General features: G+C 44.9%; 1 protein-coding gene across 1 annotated transcript in view; it reads left to right on the forward strand.

The window, feature by feature from the left end:
• LOC124018864 (Na(+)/H(+) exchange regulatory cofactor NHE-RF1-like) overlaps positions 1–17,202 on the forward strand; it is a gene marked incomplete at its 5' end in the record, with an annotated part of 84,715 nt that extends 67,513 nt beyond the window's left edge. Inside the window, 3 exons of the mRNA XM_046334172.1 lie at positions 15,049–15,202; positions 15,600–15,718; positions 16,300–17,202. Coding sequence (XP_046190128.1) covers positions 15,049–15,202; positions 15,600–15,718; positions 16,300–16,953 — 927 coding nt within the window. The remainder of the gene's footprint in view (positions 1–15,048; positions 15,203–15,599; positions 15,719–16,299) is intronic.
• Positions 17,203–18,397: the final 1,195 nt, after the last annotated feature.

Genomic DNA, 18,397 nt, shown 5'->3' on the forward strand with positions numbered 1-18,397 from the left:
CTCAACCCCACCGAACACCTTCGGGATGAATAGGAGTGCCGACTGGAAGCCAGGCCTAATCGCCCAACATCAGTGTGCAACCTCACTAATGCTCTTGTGGCTGAATGGAAGCAAGTCCACACAGCAATGTTCCAACATCTAGTGGAAAGCCTTCCCAGAAGAGTGGAGGCTGTTGTAGCAGCAAAGGGGGGACCAACTCCATATCAATGCGCATGATGTTGGAATGAGATGTTCAGTGAGCAGGTGTCCACATACTTTTGTAATTTAGTGAACTTTACATCACTGCCTATAATAATCTAGGTTAGGATCAGGAGTAGGCTGATCTGGTCCTAGATCTGTGGTTAAGGACTACTTTTACCTTATGCAGTTTCCCCTATACAGGTCAGTGTCAGTAAACTGTAGTCAGTGAAGCCCTGTTTCACTCAGTCATTGGTTTGAATGCTGTGTCTATTCGTTCTAGCTGGATTAGTGCTAAGTGGCTAGGTCACTGTACCTGCTGAAACTGCAGGCAGAGCCCTGGGGGTATGCCTAGGTAACCCCAGGCAGGTGTATGGGCTCAGCGGTTGACTAGAGGATGATTATGTGTGTGTTATTCTCTGTGTCTAATGGAGGATGTCTCTGACCAAGCAACTGTGTGGCACGGTGCACTGCTTGGTCCATCTGTCAGCAGCTCGTTAGCAAGGTGAAGACCCATTCTTTCTCTTTCACACACACACACACACACACACACACACACACACACACACACACACACACACACACACACACACACACACACACACACACACACACACACACACACACACACACACACACACACACACACACACACACACACACACAAAGGTAAACCATTGGAAACATTCCAGGGTGTACAACCTAAGCAAACACTGACGATTATGATTGTACCTTGAAAACGACTGCTCTGTAAAGCATTCAAACAGCACTGTATTCCAATGAAAAACAGCTTTGGACCACTGGCACTACACTGACTGTTGTATTGTGTGGGAGTCGCCTAACGAACAAGGGCCCTATTAATTAGCTTGAGTGGGCTGGATTGTTTTGTTGGATTGTGAAGGATTGCTGCTGCTATGAAACATGACACAACACCTGCTCCCCTATCCCAACACAAAGGGGTCTTGTTCCTCCTCATGCACTAGGGCTGGTATGATGAGACGATTCTCTACCAATTAGTGTGTGTGATGACTCCACTGAGCCTTATGTTCTGACACCTACTCTAATGGCGAGAGGGACAGAGACAGAGAGAGAGACAGAGTGAGAGGGATAGACAGAGAGGGAGAGCGAGAGAAAGAATAGAGATGTCAGCACCATAACAGTTATCACTGCTTAACTCTCACTCTCTTTCATGCTCTTTCTTTTTTCTCTTTTTCTCTCTTTCACACACACAATACACACAACTTCTCTTGGTTTTACACGTTATTTCCTCCCTTTTTCTCTCTCTTTCCCTCCTCCTAGTCTCTCCCTAGCCTTAACAGGCACTCACTAGACTTTTACATTTCCTATGTAACAGTTAGTTATGAGAGAGTGGGTGGGTATCTAGCCGTGTTGTTACAGTGTATTAGACCAGTCTGGTACCTAGCCGTGCTGTTACAGTGTATTAGACCAGTCTGGTATCTAGCCGTGCTGTTACAGTGTATTAGACCAGTCTGGTATCTAGCCATGTTACAGTGCATTAGACCAGTCTGGTACCTAGCTGTGTTACAGAGTATTAGACCAGTCTGGTATGTAGCCGTGCTGTTACAGTGTATTAGACCAGTCTGGTATGTAGCCGTGCTGTTACAGTGTATTAGACCAATCTGGTATCTAGCCGTGCTGTTACAGTGTATTAGACCAGTCTGGTATCTAGCCGTGCTGTTACAGTGTATTAGACCAGTCTGGTATCTAGCCGTGCTGTTACAGTGTATTAGACCAGTCTGGTATCTAGCCATGCTGTTACAGTGTATTAGACCAGTCTGGTACCTAGCCGTGCTGTTACAGTGTATTAGACCAGTCTGGTATCTAGCCGTGTTGTTACAGTGTATTAGACCAGTCTGGTATCTAGCCGTGCTGTTACAGTGTATTAGACCAGTCTGGTATCTAGCTGTGTTACAGTGTATTAGACCAGTCTGGTATGTAGCCGTGCTGTTACAGTGTATTAGACCAGTCTGGTATGTAGCCGTGCTGTTACAGTGTATTAGACCAATCTGGTATCTAGCCGTGCTGTTACAGTGTATTAGACCAGTCTGGTATCTAGCCGTGCTGTTACAGTGTATTAGACCAGTCTGGTATCTAGCCATGCTGTTACAGTGTATTAGACCAGTCTGGTATCTAGCCGTGTTGTTACAGTGTATTAGACCAGTCTGGTATCTAGCCGTGCTGTTACAGTGTATTAGACCAGTCTGGTATCTAGCCGTGTTACAGTGCATTAGACCAGTCTGGTACCTAGCTGTGTTACAGTGGATTAGACCAGTCTGGTATGTAGCCGTGCTGTTACAGTGTATTAGACCAGTCTGGTATGTAGCCGTGCTGTTACAGTGTATTAGACCAGTCTGGTATCTAGCCGTGCTGTTACAGTGTATTAGACCAATCTGGTATCGAGCCGTGCTGTTACAGTGTATTAGACCAGTCTGGTATCTAGCCGTGTTGTTACAGTGTATTAGACCAGTCTGGTATCTAGCCGTGCTGTTACAGTGTATTAGACCAGTCTGGTATCTAGCCGTGCCGTTACAGTGTATTAGACCAGTCTGGTATCTAGCCGTGCTGTTACAGTGTATTAGACCAGTCTGGTATCTAGCCATGCTGTTACAGTGTATTAGACCAGTCTGGTATCTAGTCGTGCTGTTACAGTGTATTAGACCAGTCTGGTATCGAGCCATGCTGTTACAGTGTATTAGACCAGTCTGGTATCTAGCCGTGCTGTTACAGTGTATTAGACCAGTCTGGTATCTAGCCGTGCTGTTACAGTGTATTAGACCAGTCTGGTATCTAGCCGTGTTGTTACAGTGTATTAGACCAGTCTGGTATGTAGCCGTGCTGTTACAGTGTATTAGACCAGTCTGGTATGTAGCTGTGCTGTTACAGTGTATTAGACCAGTCTGGTATCTAGCCGTGTTGTTACAGTGTATTAGACCAGTCTGGTATCTAGCCGTGTTGTTACAGTGTATTAGACCAGTCTGGTATGTAGCTGTGCTGTTACAGTGTATTAGACCAGTCTGGTACCTAGCCGTGTTACAGTGTATTAGACCAGTCTGGTATCTAGCCGTGTTGTTACAGTGTATTAGACCAGTCTGATACCTAGCTGTGTTACAGTGTATTAGACCAGTCTGGTATCTAGCCGTGTTGTTACAGTGTATTAGACCAGTCTGGTATCTAGCCGTGCTGTTACAGTGTATTAGACCAGTCTGGTATGTAGCCGTGCTGTTACAGTGTATTAGACCAGTCTGGTATGTAGCTGTGCTGTTACAGTGTATTAGACCAGTCTGGTATCTAGCCGTGTTGTTACAGTGTATTAGACCAGTCTGGTATCTAGCCGGTCCGGTTACAGTGTATTAGACCAGTCTGGTATCTAGCCGTGCCGTTACAGTGTTTTAGACCAGTCTGGTATCTAGCCGTGCTGTTACAGTGTATTAGACCAGTCTGGTATCTAGCCGTGCTGTTACAGTGTATTAGACCAGTCTGGTATCTAGTCGTGCTGTTACAGTGTATTAGACCAGTCTGGTATCGAGCCATGCTGTTACAGTGTATTAGACCAGTCTGGTATCTAGCCGTGCTGTTACAGTGTATTAGACCAGTCTGGTATCTAGCCGTGCTGTTACAGTGTATTAGACCAGTCTGGTATCTAGCCGTGTTGTTACAGTGTATTAGACCAGTCTGGTATGTAGCTGTGCTGTTACAGTGTATTAGACCAGTCTGGTATCTAGCCGTGTTACAGTGTATTAGACCAGTCTGGTACCTAGCTGTGTTACAGTGTATTAGACCAGTCTGGTATCTAGCCGTGTTGTTACAGTGTATTAGACCAGTCTGGTATGTAGCCGTGCTGTTACAGTGTATTAGACCAGTCTGGTATCTAGCCGTGCTGTTACAGTGTATTAGACCAGTCTGGTATCTAGCCGTGTTACAGTGTATTAGACCAGTCTGGTACCTAGCCGTGTTAGTGTATTAGACCAGTCTGGTAAGTAGCCGTGCTGTTACAGTGTATTAGACCAGTCTGGTATGTAGCCGTGCTGTTACAGTGTATTAGACCAGTCTGGTATCTAGCCGTGCTGTTACAGTGTATTAGACCAGTCTGGTATGTAGCCGTGCTGTTACAGTGTATTAGACCAGTCTGGTATGTAGCCGTGTTGTTACAGTGTATTAGACCAGTCTGGTATCTAGCCGTGTTGTTACAGTGTATTAGACCAGTCTGGTATGTAGCTGTGCTGTTACAGTGTATTAGACCAGTCTGGTACCTAGCCATGTTACAGTGTATTAGACCAGTCTGGTATCTAGCCGTGTTGTTACAGTGTATTAGACCAGTCTGGTATGTAGCTGTGCTGTTACAGTGTATTAGACCAGTCTGGTATCTAGCCGTGCTGTTACAGTGTATTAGACCAGTCTGGTATGTAGCCGTGTTGTTACAGTGTATTAGACCAGTCTGGTATCTAGCCGTGTTGTTACAGTGTATTAGACCAGTCTGGTATGTAGCTGTGCTGTTACAGTGTTTTAGACCAGTCTGGTACCTAGCCGTGTTACATTGTATTAGACCAGTCTGGTATCTAGCCGTGTTGTTACAGTGTATTAGACCAGTCTGGTATGTAGCTGTGTTGTTACAGTGTATTAGACCAGTCTGGTATCTAGCCGTGCTGTTACAGTCTATTAGACCAGTCTGGTATGTAGCCGTGCTGTTACAGTGTATTAGACCAGTCTGGTATGTAGCCGTGTTGTTACAGTGTATTAGACCAGTCTGGTATCTAGCCGTGTTGTTACAGTGTATTAGACCAGTCTGGTAACTAGCCGTGTTGTTACAGTGTATTAGACCAGTCTGGTATGTAGCCGTGCTGTTACAGTGTATTAGACCAGTCTGGTATGGAGCCGTGCTGTTACAGTGTATTAGACCAGTCTGGTATCTAGCCGTGCTGTTACAGTGTATTAGACCAGTCTGGTATCTAGCCGTGCTGTTACAGTGTATTAGACCAGTCTGGTAACTAGCCGTGTTGTTACAGTGTATTAGACCAGTCTGGTATCTAGCCGTGCTGTTACAGTGTATTAGACCAGTCTGGTATCTAGCCGTGTTACAGTGCATTAGACCAGTCTGGTACCTAGCTGTGTTACAGTGTATTAGACCAGTCTGGTATGTAGCCGTGCTGTTACAGTGTATTAGACCAGTCTGGTATCTAGCCGTGTTGTTACAGTGTATTAGACCAGTCTGGTATCTAGCCGTGCTGTTACAGTGTATTAGACCAGTCTGGTATCTAGCCGTGCTGTTACAGTGTATTAGACCAGTCTGGTATCTAGCCTTGCTGTTACAGTGTATTAGACCAGTCTGGTATCTAGTCGTGCTGTTACAGTGTATTAGACCAGTCTGGTATCGAGCCATGCTGTTACAGTGTATTAGACCAGTCTGGTATCTAGCCGTGCTGTTACAGTGTATTAGACCAGTCTGGTATCTAGCCGTGCTGTTACAGTGTATTAGACCAGTCTGGTATCTAGCCGTGTTGTTACAGTGTATTAGACCAGTCTGGTATCTAGCCATGTTGTTACAGTGTATTAGACCAGTCTGGTATCTAGCCGTGCTGTTACAGTGTATTAGACCAGTCTGGTATCTAGCCGTGTTGTTACAGTGTATTAGACCAGTCTGGTATGTAGCCGTGCTGTTACAGTGTATTAGACCAGTCTGGTATGTAGCTGTGCTGTTACAGTGTATTAGACCAGTCTGGTATCTAGCCGTGTTGTTACAGTGTATTAGACCAGTCTGGTATCTAGCCGGTCCGGTTACAGTGTATTAGACCAGTCTGGTATCTAGCCGTGCCGTTACAGTGTATTAGACCAGTCTGGTATCTAGCCGTGCTGTTACAGTGTATTAGACCAGTCTGGTATCTAGCCGTGCTGTTACAGTGTATTAGACCAGTCTGGTATCTAGCCGTGTTGTTACAGTGTATTAGACCAGTCTGGTATCTAGCCGTGCTGTTACAGTGTATTAGACCAGTCTGGTATCTAGCCGTGTTACAGTGTATTAGACCAGTCTGATACCTAGCTGTGTTACAGTGTATTAGACCAGTCTGGTATCTAGCCGTGTTGTTACAGTGTATTAGACCAGTCTGGTATGTAGCCGTGCTGTTACAGTGTATTAGACCAGTCTGATATCTAGCCGTGCTGTTACAGTGTATTAGACCAGTCTGGTATCTAGCCGTGTTACAGTGTATTAGACCAGTCTGGTACCTAGCCGTGTTAGTGTATTAGACCAGTCTGGTAAGTAGCCGTGCTGTTACAGTGTATTAGACCAGTCTGGTATGTAGCCGTGCTGTTACAGTGTATTAGACCAGTCTGGTATGTAGCCATGCTGTTACAGTGTATTAGACCAGTCTGGTATCTAGCCGTGCTGTTACAGTGTATTAGACCCGTCTGGTATCTAGCCGTGTTGTTACAGTGTATTAGACCAGTCTGGTATGTAGCCGTGCTGTTACAGTGTATTAGACCAGTCTGGTATGTAGCCATGCTGTTACAGTGTATTAGACCAGTCTGGTATGTAGCCGTGCTGTTACAGTGTATTAGACCAGTCTGGTATGTAGCCATGCTGTTACAGTGTATTAGACCAGTCTGGTATGTAGCCGTGCTGTTACAGTGTATTAGACCAGTCTGGTATCTAGCCGTGTTGTTACAGTGTATTAGACCAGTCTGGTATGTTGCCGTGCTGTTACAGTGTATTAGACCAGTCTGGTATGTAGCCATGCTGTTACAGTGTATTAGACCAGTCTGATATCTAGCCGTGCTGTTACAGTGTATTAGACCAGTCTGGTATGTAGCCGTGTTGTTACAGTGTATTAGACCAGTCTGGTATCTAGCCGTGTTGTTACAGTGTATTAGACCAGTCTGGTATGTAGCTGTGCTGTTACAGTGTATTAGACCAGTCTGGTACCTAGCCGTGTTACAGTGTATTAGACCAGTCTGGTATCTAGCCGTGTTGTTACAGTGTATTAGACCAGTCTGGTATGTAGCTGTGTTGTTACAGTGTATTAGACCAGTCTGGTATCTAGCCGTGCTGTTACAGTCTATTAGACCAGTCTGGTATGTAGCCGTGCTGTTACAGTGTATTAGACCAGTCTGGTATGTAGCCGTGTTGTTACAGTGTATTAGACCAGTCTGGTATCTAGCCGTGTTGTTACAGTGTATTAGACCAGTCTGGTATCTAGGACCATGTCCCAGGACTACCTGACATGAGGACTCCTTGCTGTCCCCAGTCCACCTGGCCATGCTCCTGCTCCAGTTTCAACTGTTCTGCCTTACTATTATTCAACCATGCTGGTCATTTATGAACATTTGAACATCTTGGCCACGTTCTGTTATAATCTCCACCTGGCACAGCCAGAAGAGGACTGGCCACCCCACATATGCTCTCTCTAATTCTCTCTTTCTTTCTCTCTCTCGGAGGACCTGAGCCCTAGGACTGTGCCCCAGGACTACCTGACATGATGGCTCCTTGCTGTCCCCAGTCCATCTGACTGTGCTGCTGCTCCAGTTTCAACTGTTCTGCCTTATTATTATTTGACCATGCTGGTCATTTATGAACATTTGAACATCTTGGTCATGTTCTGTTATAATCTCTACCCGGCACAGCCAGAAGAGGACTGGCCACCCCACATAGCCCGGTTCCTCTCTAGGTTTCTTCCTAGGTTTTGGCCTTTCTAGGGAGTTTTTCCTAGCCACCGTGCATTTACACCTGCATTGTTTGCTGTTTGGGGTTTTAGGCTGGGTTTCTGTACAGCACTTTGAGATATCAGCTGATGTACGAAGGGCTATATAAATACATTTGATTTGATTTGATTTGATTTATTAGACCAGTCTGGTATGTAGCCGTGCTGTTACAGTGTATTAGACCAGTCTGGTATCTAGCCATGCTGTTACAGTGTATTAGACCAGTCTGGTATCTAGTCGTGCTGTTACAGTGTATTAGACCAGTCTGGTATCGAGCCATGCTGTTACAGTGTATTAGACCAGTCTGGTATCTAGCCGTGCTGTTACAGTGTATTAGACCAGTCTGGTATCTAGCCGTGCTGTTACAGTGTATTAGACCAGTCTGGTATAGCCGTGTTGTTACAGTGTATTAGACCAGTCTGGTATGTAGCTGTGCTGTTACAGTGTATTAGACCAGTCTGGTACCTAGCCGTGTTACAGTGTATTAGACCAGTCTGGTATCTAGCCGTGTTGTTACAGTGTATTAGACCAGTCTGATACCTAGCTGTGTTACAGTGTATTAGACCAGTCTGGTATCTAGCCGTGTTGTTACAGTGTATTAGACCAGTCTGGTATCTAGCCGTGCTGTTACAGTGTATTAGACCAGTCTGGTATGTAGCCGTGCTGTTACAGTGTATTAGACCAGTCTGGTATGTAGCTGTGCTGTTACAGTGTATTAGACCAGTCTGGTATCTAGCCGTGTTGTTACAGTGTATTAGACCAGTCTGGTATCTAGCCGGTCCGGTTACAGTGTATTAGACCAGTCTGGTATCTAGCCGTGCCGTTACAGTGTTTTAGACCAGTCTGGTATCTAGCCGTGCTGTTACAGTGTATTAGACCAGTCTGGTATCTAGCCGTGCTGTTACAGTGTATTAGACCAGTCTGGTATCTAGTCGTGCTGTTACAGTGTATTAGACCAGTCTGGTATCGAGCCATGCTGTTACAGTGTATTAGACCAGTCTGGTATCTAGCCGTGCTGTTACAGTGTATTAGACCAGTCTGGTATCTAGCCGTGCTGTTACAGTGTATTAGACCAGTCTGGTATCTAGCCGTGTTGTTACAGTGTATTAGACCAGTCTGGTATGTAGCCGTGCTGTTACAGTGTTTTAGACCAGTCTGGTATCTAGCCGTGCTGTTACAGTGTATTAGACCAGTCTGGTATCTAGCCGTGCTGTTACAGTGTATTAGACCAGTCTGGTATCTAGTCGTGCTGTTACAGTGTATTAGACCAGTCTGGTATCGAGCCATGCTGTTACAGTGTATTAGACCAGTCTGGTATCTAGCCGTGCTGTTACAGTGTATTAGACCAGTCTGGTATCTAGCCGTGCTGTTACAGTGTATTAGACCAGTCTGGTATCTAGCCGTGTTGTTACAGTGTATTAGACCAGTCTGGTATCTAGCCGTGTTGTTACAGTGTATTAGACCAGTCTGGTATCTAGCCGTGTTGTTACAGTGTATTAGACCAGTCTGGTATGTAGCTGTGCTGTTACAGTGTATTAGACCAGTCTGGTACCTAGCCGTGTTACAGTGTATTAGACCAGTCTGGTATCTAGCCGTGTTGTTACAGTGTATTAGACCAGTCTGATACCTAGCTGTGTTACAGTGTATTAGACCAGTCTGGTATCTAGCCGTGTTGTTACAGTGTATTAGACCAGTCTGGTATCTAGCCGTGCTGTTACAGTGTATTAGACCAGTCTGGTATGTAGCCGTGCTGTTACAGTGTATTAGACCAGTCTGGTATGTAGCTGTGCTGTTACAGTGTATTAGACCAGTCTGGTATCTAGCCGTGTTGTTACAGTGTATTAGACCAGTCTGGTATGTAGCCGTGCTGTTACAGTGTATTAGACCAGTCTGGTATGTAGCTGTGCTGTTACAGTGTATTAGACCAGTCTGGTATCTAGCCGTGTTGTTACAGTGTATTAGACCAGTCTGGTATCTAGCCGGTCCGGTTACAGTGTATTAGACCAGTCTGGTATCTAGCCGTGCCGTTACAGTGTATTAGACCAGTCTGGTATCTAGCCGTGCTGTTACAGTGTATTAGACCAGTCTGGTATCTAGCCGTGCTGTTACAGTGTATTAGACCAGTCTGGTATCTAGCCGTGTTGTTACAGTGTATTAGACCAGTCTGGTATCTAGCCGTGCTGTTACAGTGTATTAGACCAGTCTGGTATCTAGCCGTGTTACAGTGTATTAGACCAGTCTGGTACCTAGCTGTGTTACAGTGTATTAGACCAGTCTGGTATCTAGCCGTGTTGTTACAGTGTATTAGACCAGTCTGGTATGTAGCCGTGCTGTTACAGTGTATTAGACCAGTCTGGTATCTAGCCGTGCTGTTACAGTGTATTAGACCAGTCTGGTATCTAGCCGTGTTACAGTGTATTAGACCAGTCTGGTACCTAGCCGTGTTAGTGTATTAGACCAGTCTGGTAAGTAGCCGTGCTGTTACAGTGTATTAGACCAGTCTGGTATGTAGCCGTGCTGTTACAGTGTATTAGACCAGTCTGGTATCTAGCCGTGCTGTTACAGTGTATTAGACCAGTCTGGTATGTAGCCGTGCTGTTACAGTGTATTAGACCAGTCTGGTATGTAGCCGTGTTGTTACAGTGTATTAGACCAGTCTGGTATCTAGCCGTGTTGTTACAGTGTATTAGACCAGTCTGGTATGTAGCTGTGCTGTTACAGTGTATTAGACCAGTCTGGTACCTAGCCATGTTACAGTGTATTAGACCAGTCTGGTATCTAGCCGTGTTGTTACAGTGTATTAGACCAGTCTGGTATGTAGCTGTGCTGTTACAGTGTATTAGACCAGTCTGGTATCTAGCCGTGCTGTTACAGTGTATTAGACCAGTCTGGTATGTAGCCGTGTTGTTACAGTGTATTAGACCAGTCTGGTATCTAGCCGTGTTGTTACAGTGTATTAGACCAGTCTGGTATGTAGCTGTGCTGTTACAGTGTTTTAGACCAGTCTGGTACCTAGCCGTGTTACATTGTATTAGACCAGTCTGGTATCTAGCCGTGTTGTTACAGTGTATTAGACCAGTCTGGTATGTAGCTGTGTTGTTACAGTGTATTAGACCAGTCTGGTATCTAGCCGTGCTGTTACAGTCTATTAGACCAGTCTGGTATGTAGCCGTGCTGTTACAGTGTATTAGACCAGTCTGGTATGTAGCCGTGTTGTTACAGTGTATTAGACCAGTCTGGTATCTAGCCGTGTTGTTACAGTGTATTAGACCAGTCTGGTATCTAGCCGTGCTGTTACAGTGTATTAGACCAGTCTGGTATGTAGCCGTGCTGTTACAGTGTATTAGACCAGTCTGGTATCTAGCCGTGTTACAGTGCATTAGACCAGTCTGGTACCTAGCTGTGTTACAGTGTATTAGACCAGTCTGGTATGTAGCCGTGCTGTTACAGTGTATTAGACCAGTCTGGTATGGAGCCGTGCTGTTACAGTGTATTAGACCAGTCTGGTATCTAGCCGTGCTGTTACAGTGTATTAGACCAGTCTGGTATCTAGCCGTGCTGTTACAGTGTATTAGACCAGTCTGGTACCTAGCTGTGTTACAGTGTATTAGACCAGTCTGGTATGTAGCCGTGCTGTTACAGTGTATTAGACCAGTCTGGTATCTAGCCGTGTTGTTACAGTGTATTAGACCAGTCTGGTATCTAGCCGTGCTGTTACAGTGTATTAGACCAGTCTGGTATCTAGCCGTGCTGTTACAGTGTATTAGACCAGTCTGGTATCTAGCCTTGCTGTTACAGTGTATTAGACCAGTCTGGTATCTAGTCGTGCTGTTACAGTGTATTAGACCAGTCTGGTATCGAGCCATGCTGTTACAGTGTATTAGACCAGTCTGGTATCTAGCCGTGCTGTTACAGTGTATTAGACCAGTCTGGTATCTAGCCGTGCTGTTACAGTGTATTAGACCAGTCTGGTATCTAGCCGTGTTGTTACAGTGTATTAGACCAGTCTGGTATCTAGCCATGTTGTTACAGTGTATTAGACCAGTCTGGTATCTAGCCGTGCTGTTACAGTGTATTAGACCAGTCTGGTATCTAGCCGTGTTGTTACAGTGTATTAGACCAGTCTGGTATGTAGCCGTGCTGTTACAGTGTATTAGACCAGTCTGGTATGTAGCTGTGCTGTTACAGTGTATTAGACCAGTCTGGTATCTAGCCGTGTTGTTACAGTGTATTAGACCAGTCTGGTATCTAGCCGGTCCGGTTACAGTGTATTAGACCAGTCTGGTATCTAGCCGTGCCGTTACAGTGTATTAGACCAGTCTGGTATCTAGCCGTGCTGTTACAGTGTATTAGACCAGTCTGGTATCTAGCCGTGCTGTTACAGTGTATTAGACCAGTCTGGTATCTAGCCGTGTTGTTACAGTGTATTAGACCAGTCTGGTATCTAGCCGTGCTGTTACAGTGTATTAATAATAATAATAATAATATATGCCATTTAGCAGACGCTTTTATCCAAAGCGACTTAGACCAGTCTGGTATCTAGCCGTGTTACAGTGTATTAGACCAGTCTGATACCTAGCTGTGTTACAGTGTATTAGACCAGTCTGGTATCTAGCCGTGTTGTTACAGTGTATTAGACCAGTCTGGTATGTAGCCGTGCTGTTACAGTGTATTAGACCAGTCTGATATCTAGCCGTGCTGTTACAGTGTATTAGACCAGTCTGGTATCTAGCCGTGTTACAGTGTATTAGACCAGTCTGGTACCTAGCCGTGTTAGTGTATTAGACCAGTCTGGTAAGTAGCCGTGCTGTTACAGTGTATTAGACCAGTCTGGTATGTAGCCGTGCTGTTACAGTGTATTAGACCAGTCTGGTATGTAGCCATGCTGTTACAGTGTATTAGACCAGTCTGGTATCTAGCCATGCTGTTACAGTGTATTAGACCCGTCTGGTATCTAGCCGTGTTGTTACAGTGTATTAGACCAGTCTGGTATGTAGCCGTGCTGTTACAGTGTATTAGACCAGTCTGGTATGTAGCCATGCTGTTACAGTGTATTAGACCAGTCTGGTATGTAGCCGTGCTGTTACAGTGTATTAGACCAGTCTGGTATGTAGCCATGCTGTTACAGTGTATTAGACCAGTCTGGTATGTAGCCGTGCTGTTACAGTGTATTAGACCAGTCTGGTATCTAGCCGTGTTGTTACAGTGTATTAGACCAGTCTGGTATGTTGCCGTGCTGTTACAGTGTATTAGACCAGTCTGGTATGTAGCCATGCTGTTACAGTGTATTAGACCAGTCTGATATCTAGCCGTGCTGTTACAGTGTATTAGACCAGTCTGGTATGTAGCCGTGTTGTTACAGTGTATTAGACCAGTCTGGTATCTAGCCGTGTTGTTACAGTGTATTAGACCAGTCTGGTATGTAGCTGTGCTGTTACAGTGTATTAGACCAGTCTGGTACCTAGCCGTGTTACAGTGTATTAGACCAGTCTGGTATCTAGCCGTTTTGTTACAGTGTATTAGACCAGTCTGGTATGTAGCTGTGTTGTTACAGTGTATTAGACCAGTCTGGTATCTAGCCGTGCTGTTACAGTCTATTAGACCAGTCTGGTATGTAGCCGTGCTGTTACAGTGTATTAGACCAGTCTGGTATGTAGCCGTGTTGTTACAGTGTATTAGACCAGTCTGGTATCTAGCCGTGTTGTTACAGTGTATTAGACCAGTCTGGTATCTAGCCATGCTGTTACAGTGTATTAGACCAGTCTGGTATGTAGCCGTGCTGTTACAGTGTATTAGACCAGTCTGGTATCTAGCCGTGCTGTTACAGTGTATTAGACCAGTCTGGTATGTAGCCGTGCTGTTACAGTGTATTAGACCAGTCTGGTATGTAGCCGTGCTGTTACAGTGTATTAGACCAGTCTGTGTCATAACCAACTCCTACTGCCCTCACTTCATAAGCAGCAGCGTTACTGAATTTTAAAACAAAATCCCCCTCAGGACACTGATACCTGAAACCCACACTATTGGTTCAGCAGAAGCTAGGCATCAATATTTGATGGTGTACCAACGTTAAGGCAGGCAGCATCGTGCAAAGCTACAGTACTCGCTGAATAGAGTTCATGGAATATACAGGAGTCTGTGGAAAGTCACAGGGAGAAACTCTCCAACAGAAACTTGCTGATGTGTTAGTGACTGAGGTGGAGGTGTGAGGGCTTCTTCTTACCTTTCAGACACTCTCACTCCCGTCACACACTCCCCCCTCACTCTCACTCCCCTCACACACTCCCCCCTCACTCTCGCTCCCCTCACACACCCCCCTCACTCTTTTCCAGCTGAATTCACAAGTTGCCGAACCAATAAAAGAGGGTTTACTATGACCAAAGAGAGAGAAAGTGTTTGTAAAAGAAACAAATAAATGATGTTCTACTGTTAGAGCCCATTAGCTTACATGCTCGTTCCATCCTTGTTGTAATGGGGTATGAAATGTAAAGGTATTCTGTTCAGTTTGTACGTCATTGAGGAAGGAATGCAGAATATTCTCTCTATGCACCATCTTGCAAAAATGTGTGTCTGATTCCTCACAGGTTTTGTCCTCACTCTTCGTTGAGTCCGGTGGAAAATGATTGTTTTGGTGCATAGTACCCTCTACTGTTTGGATCAAGTAACGGTTTGCATATTCAGTTGATCCTTGTCTGAATAAATAAGTATTTTAGTTTAGGCTATACCATGGTTTTGGACAGTTGTGAATGTGTTCTCTAAAACGCTGGGTCAGGTAAAGAGAATGTTGTTGGATTGATACTGGTGACCTGCTGCACTGGTCCAATGTGGACGAATCAGAAGTCAGCCAGTGTAAAGTCTGCACACCAGTTATGACAGACGACCGACCAACCAACATCACTAGTGTGCTTTTTTTAGAACTTGTTTTGGATACGTAGTTGTTCCTGTCTGAACCAGCAGCAGGATCTACAGTTCGCTGTTTCTTTCCTACTGTATCCATATTCACAAGCAGACAGCCTTGAACGTCTGTCAGACATTGAAACATTGAGACAGTGACGAGGCCAGATCACAGAGTCACAGACAACAGTATAGATGGAGACATCTAACATCACTCACCCATAACACCCTTTCTTCCCCTCTCTCTCCCTTCTCTCCTTTCAGGTGAATGGGGTGAACGTGGAGGGCATGCGTCACGCGGAGGTCGTGACCTTCATAAAGAGAGGAGGAGATGAGACCAGGCTGCTGGTGGTGGACCCTGACACAGACCATCACTTTAAGAAGATGGGTGTCACCCCATTGGCCAGCCACATTAAAGGTAGGCCTACACCCTTGTTTATCTGTAAAACAGAATATTTATTTCAAGTGTACTCTTATAAACCACGCCAAAGGCACAGTACAGCTCGGGACAAGTCTCTAGTCTAATTGTACATCTACATTTTACAGTTGTATATTGAGTAATGTAATAGTCAGTAATGGTGTTGATGATCCTAATCTATAGTGAAATGTTACGGTATTGTTCATCAAAACCAGCATCAGATTACTGACCTCCAAATCTGAGCCTGTAATTCTGGGTGTTGGGTGAAGTTGCCCGTAGGGTGGATCAGTTTTGCATTTCCCCCAATAATGGTTCAGGTTAGGATTGGGGGGAGGAAAGGGTAGAGAAGCTGATCCTAGATCTGTACGTAGAGCGTAATCTGACCCTTCTTTCCCAGACTTTGACGGTCCGTCCATATCCAACGGCTCCCCCAGTCCTCAGATCAACGGCAGCTTCACCAGCAGCTCCATCCAGTCACACCACTCTGACCTGAGCAGTCCAGACAACAGCCTGCAGGTGAGACGTGTGTGTGTGTGTGTGTGTGTGTGTGTGTGTGTGTGTGTGTGTGTGTGTGTGTGTGTGTGTGTGTGTGTGTGTGTGTGTGTGTGTGTGTGTGTGTGTGTGTGTGTGTGTGTGTGTGTGTGTGTGTGTGTGTGTGTGTGTGTGTGTGTGTGTGTGTGTGTGTGTACAAACATGCCATAAAGCGTGCAAGGTGTGTGTATATGTGTGTCTGCATGCTGTTTGTGTGGACTATATTGGAGTGTACAGTATATAACCTCTTGTTATTTCATATAACACATGTATCACATTAACACAGATATTATCAGAATTACACATCAGGGTTCTATTTCAATTCATTACATTCAGGAAGTAAACTGAAGTCTACCAATTTTACCATTCCCACATTTGACCAATTCCAAATCATTGAGCAAATTAGAAGAATTGGAATTCCAGTTTACTACCTGAATTGACTGAATTGAAATTGAATTGACCTCAACCCTGCCATGCGTGTGTATGTCATCCACACTATAACTACCAAGTAGTCTCTGATATTAATGTCTGTCTGTCTGTCTGTCTCTGTCTGTCTCTGTATCTAGCTGGGAGAGGACGAGGCGAGCCGTCTGATGGACCCGTTTGCTGAGATCGGCCTGCTCCTGAGTCCCACTGCGGCTGAGGCCAAAGAGAAGGCCCACGCCAAGAGAGCCAAGAAGAGAGCCCCTCAGATGGACTGGGACAAAAACACCAACTCTTCAGCAACTTCTGAACTTTTCTGCCACCCAATGAGAGAAGCAGAAAGACTGTCGAATTTGACATATCTGAAACTTACCTTCAACATTCCTACCCGTTACCCTACCACCACCACCCCACCACCACTACCACCACCACCCCACCACCACCACCACCCCACCACCACCCCACCACCACCACCACCACCACCCCACCACCACCACCACCCCACCACCACTACCACCACCACCCCACCACCACCACCCCAACCCCACCACCACTACCACCCAATCCAACAGAAGAGAATAATGCAGATAGAATGTTGTTCTTTGAACGTTGGCCATCCAACACCGACTCCTCCCTGCTTCCAAAATGGACGGGATGGAATGATGGACATTTCATCCTTTACCCCTCCTTCAATCCTCCCTTCTTCCACCCTTCTCTATACCCTCATCCCACCCAGAGAGAGCTTGTCTGCTGGACTGGCCTGGAATAAGAGACTCAGGATTACCAGCTTCTTCTGAATCCACCCGTCATCATCAGTCTTTCCCTAAACCATCCAATGTCCCTCCTCTTCTACCACTAACTCCCACCTCCTCTGAGGACTGATCTGGAGAGAGGAGGCACTTCTTTTTGTATTTAGAAAGTAGAAAAGCACCTTGATAGGTGTTAGCCAGCCCAGCTGTAACAAGTATGGGGAATATGGACTATGTGAGATGTTTGTGAACACTGTGACCTGATCTTAAACATTGGGGTTTGTTTTGACCCTGTAAGAGAAGCTGAAGGAACGTACGCCCAAAGATGGATAAAACTCTTCCTCCCATGATCCTCCTGTGATTTTATTGTGTGACCGATGCGCCTCAGACTTCACGGATTCACTCACCAGGAAAAGCACAAACTGGAGGCTGAATAGCACTGCTTCTGTATCATCTCTGTTTGTATTTGTATCAAAGCATCTGTTTTCTCACAATGTCATAACATTTCCACTTTGCTCCCTATGTTGGATATGAACTGGTATTCATAGATGGTGTTAACAATGCATAGACAATCAAAAGCCTTACTCCACCCATCCCTCCTTCTCAATATAATAGCATTTAAGATACATTGACTAAATGCATGCATACGTGCACACACAAGCCCCCTGTGATTCTCTAGCCTATAGGCCTGCTTCACTCATTCTAAGGCAGTTTTAGTTTATTTAAGGGACCCTTATCTTTATGACATCAATGACATCCTCTCCACTATTTCATATCCCAATGTCCCCGACATAGAAATAGAATTACTAGAATGGGAATTCCTCAAGCAAATTAAGAGTGAATAGATCAAGCGTTGAGTTTTTTACACTGCCTGTCTAGTACACCAGGGGGTGCTAATAAGACACACGGCAACATGAAGCCACTCCAGTACACTGCTCAGAGATGTATGAGGATTGGGACATGAAAGTACCATAGCATGAGAAGATCGTCTGGGGATGATATGACCACTTTAAAGATGTATGAGATCTATGTAACACCTTGTAACATTTACGTAAAGCCTGCAGGTATGTGTTATTACTAGTTATGAGTATCTATCATGCTTTACCTGTTATAAGCAAATATAATGCTGTATTACTTGTTATAAGCAAATATAATGCTACATTACTTGTTATGAGCATCTATAATGTTTTCTTACTTGCTAAAGTATGAGCATTGATAATGCTGCGTTACTTGTTATGAGCATCTATAATGCTGTATTGTTATAAGCAAATATAATGCTACATTACTTGTTATGAGCATCTATAATGTTTTCTTACTTGCTAAAGTATGAGCATTGATAATGCTGCGTTACTTGTTATGAGCATCTATAATGCTGCATTACTTGTTATGAGCATCTCCATCTATGAGCCGAACACCTTTATATGCAAAAGTATAGATACAAATAATGTATGAAATAACAAGATGGATATTGTACGGGATTGAAAGTGAGCCC

This window comes from Oncorhynchus gorbuscha, unplaced genomic scaffold (assembly GCF_021184085.1).
Source record: "Oncorhynchus gorbuscha isolate QuinsamMale2020 ecotype Even-year unplaced genomic scaffold, OgorEven_v1.0 Un_scaffold_585, whole genome shotgun sequence".
Lineage (NCBI taxonomy): Eukaryota > Metazoa > Chordata > Actinopteri > Salmoniformes > Salmonidae > Oncorhynchus > Oncorhynchus gorbuscha.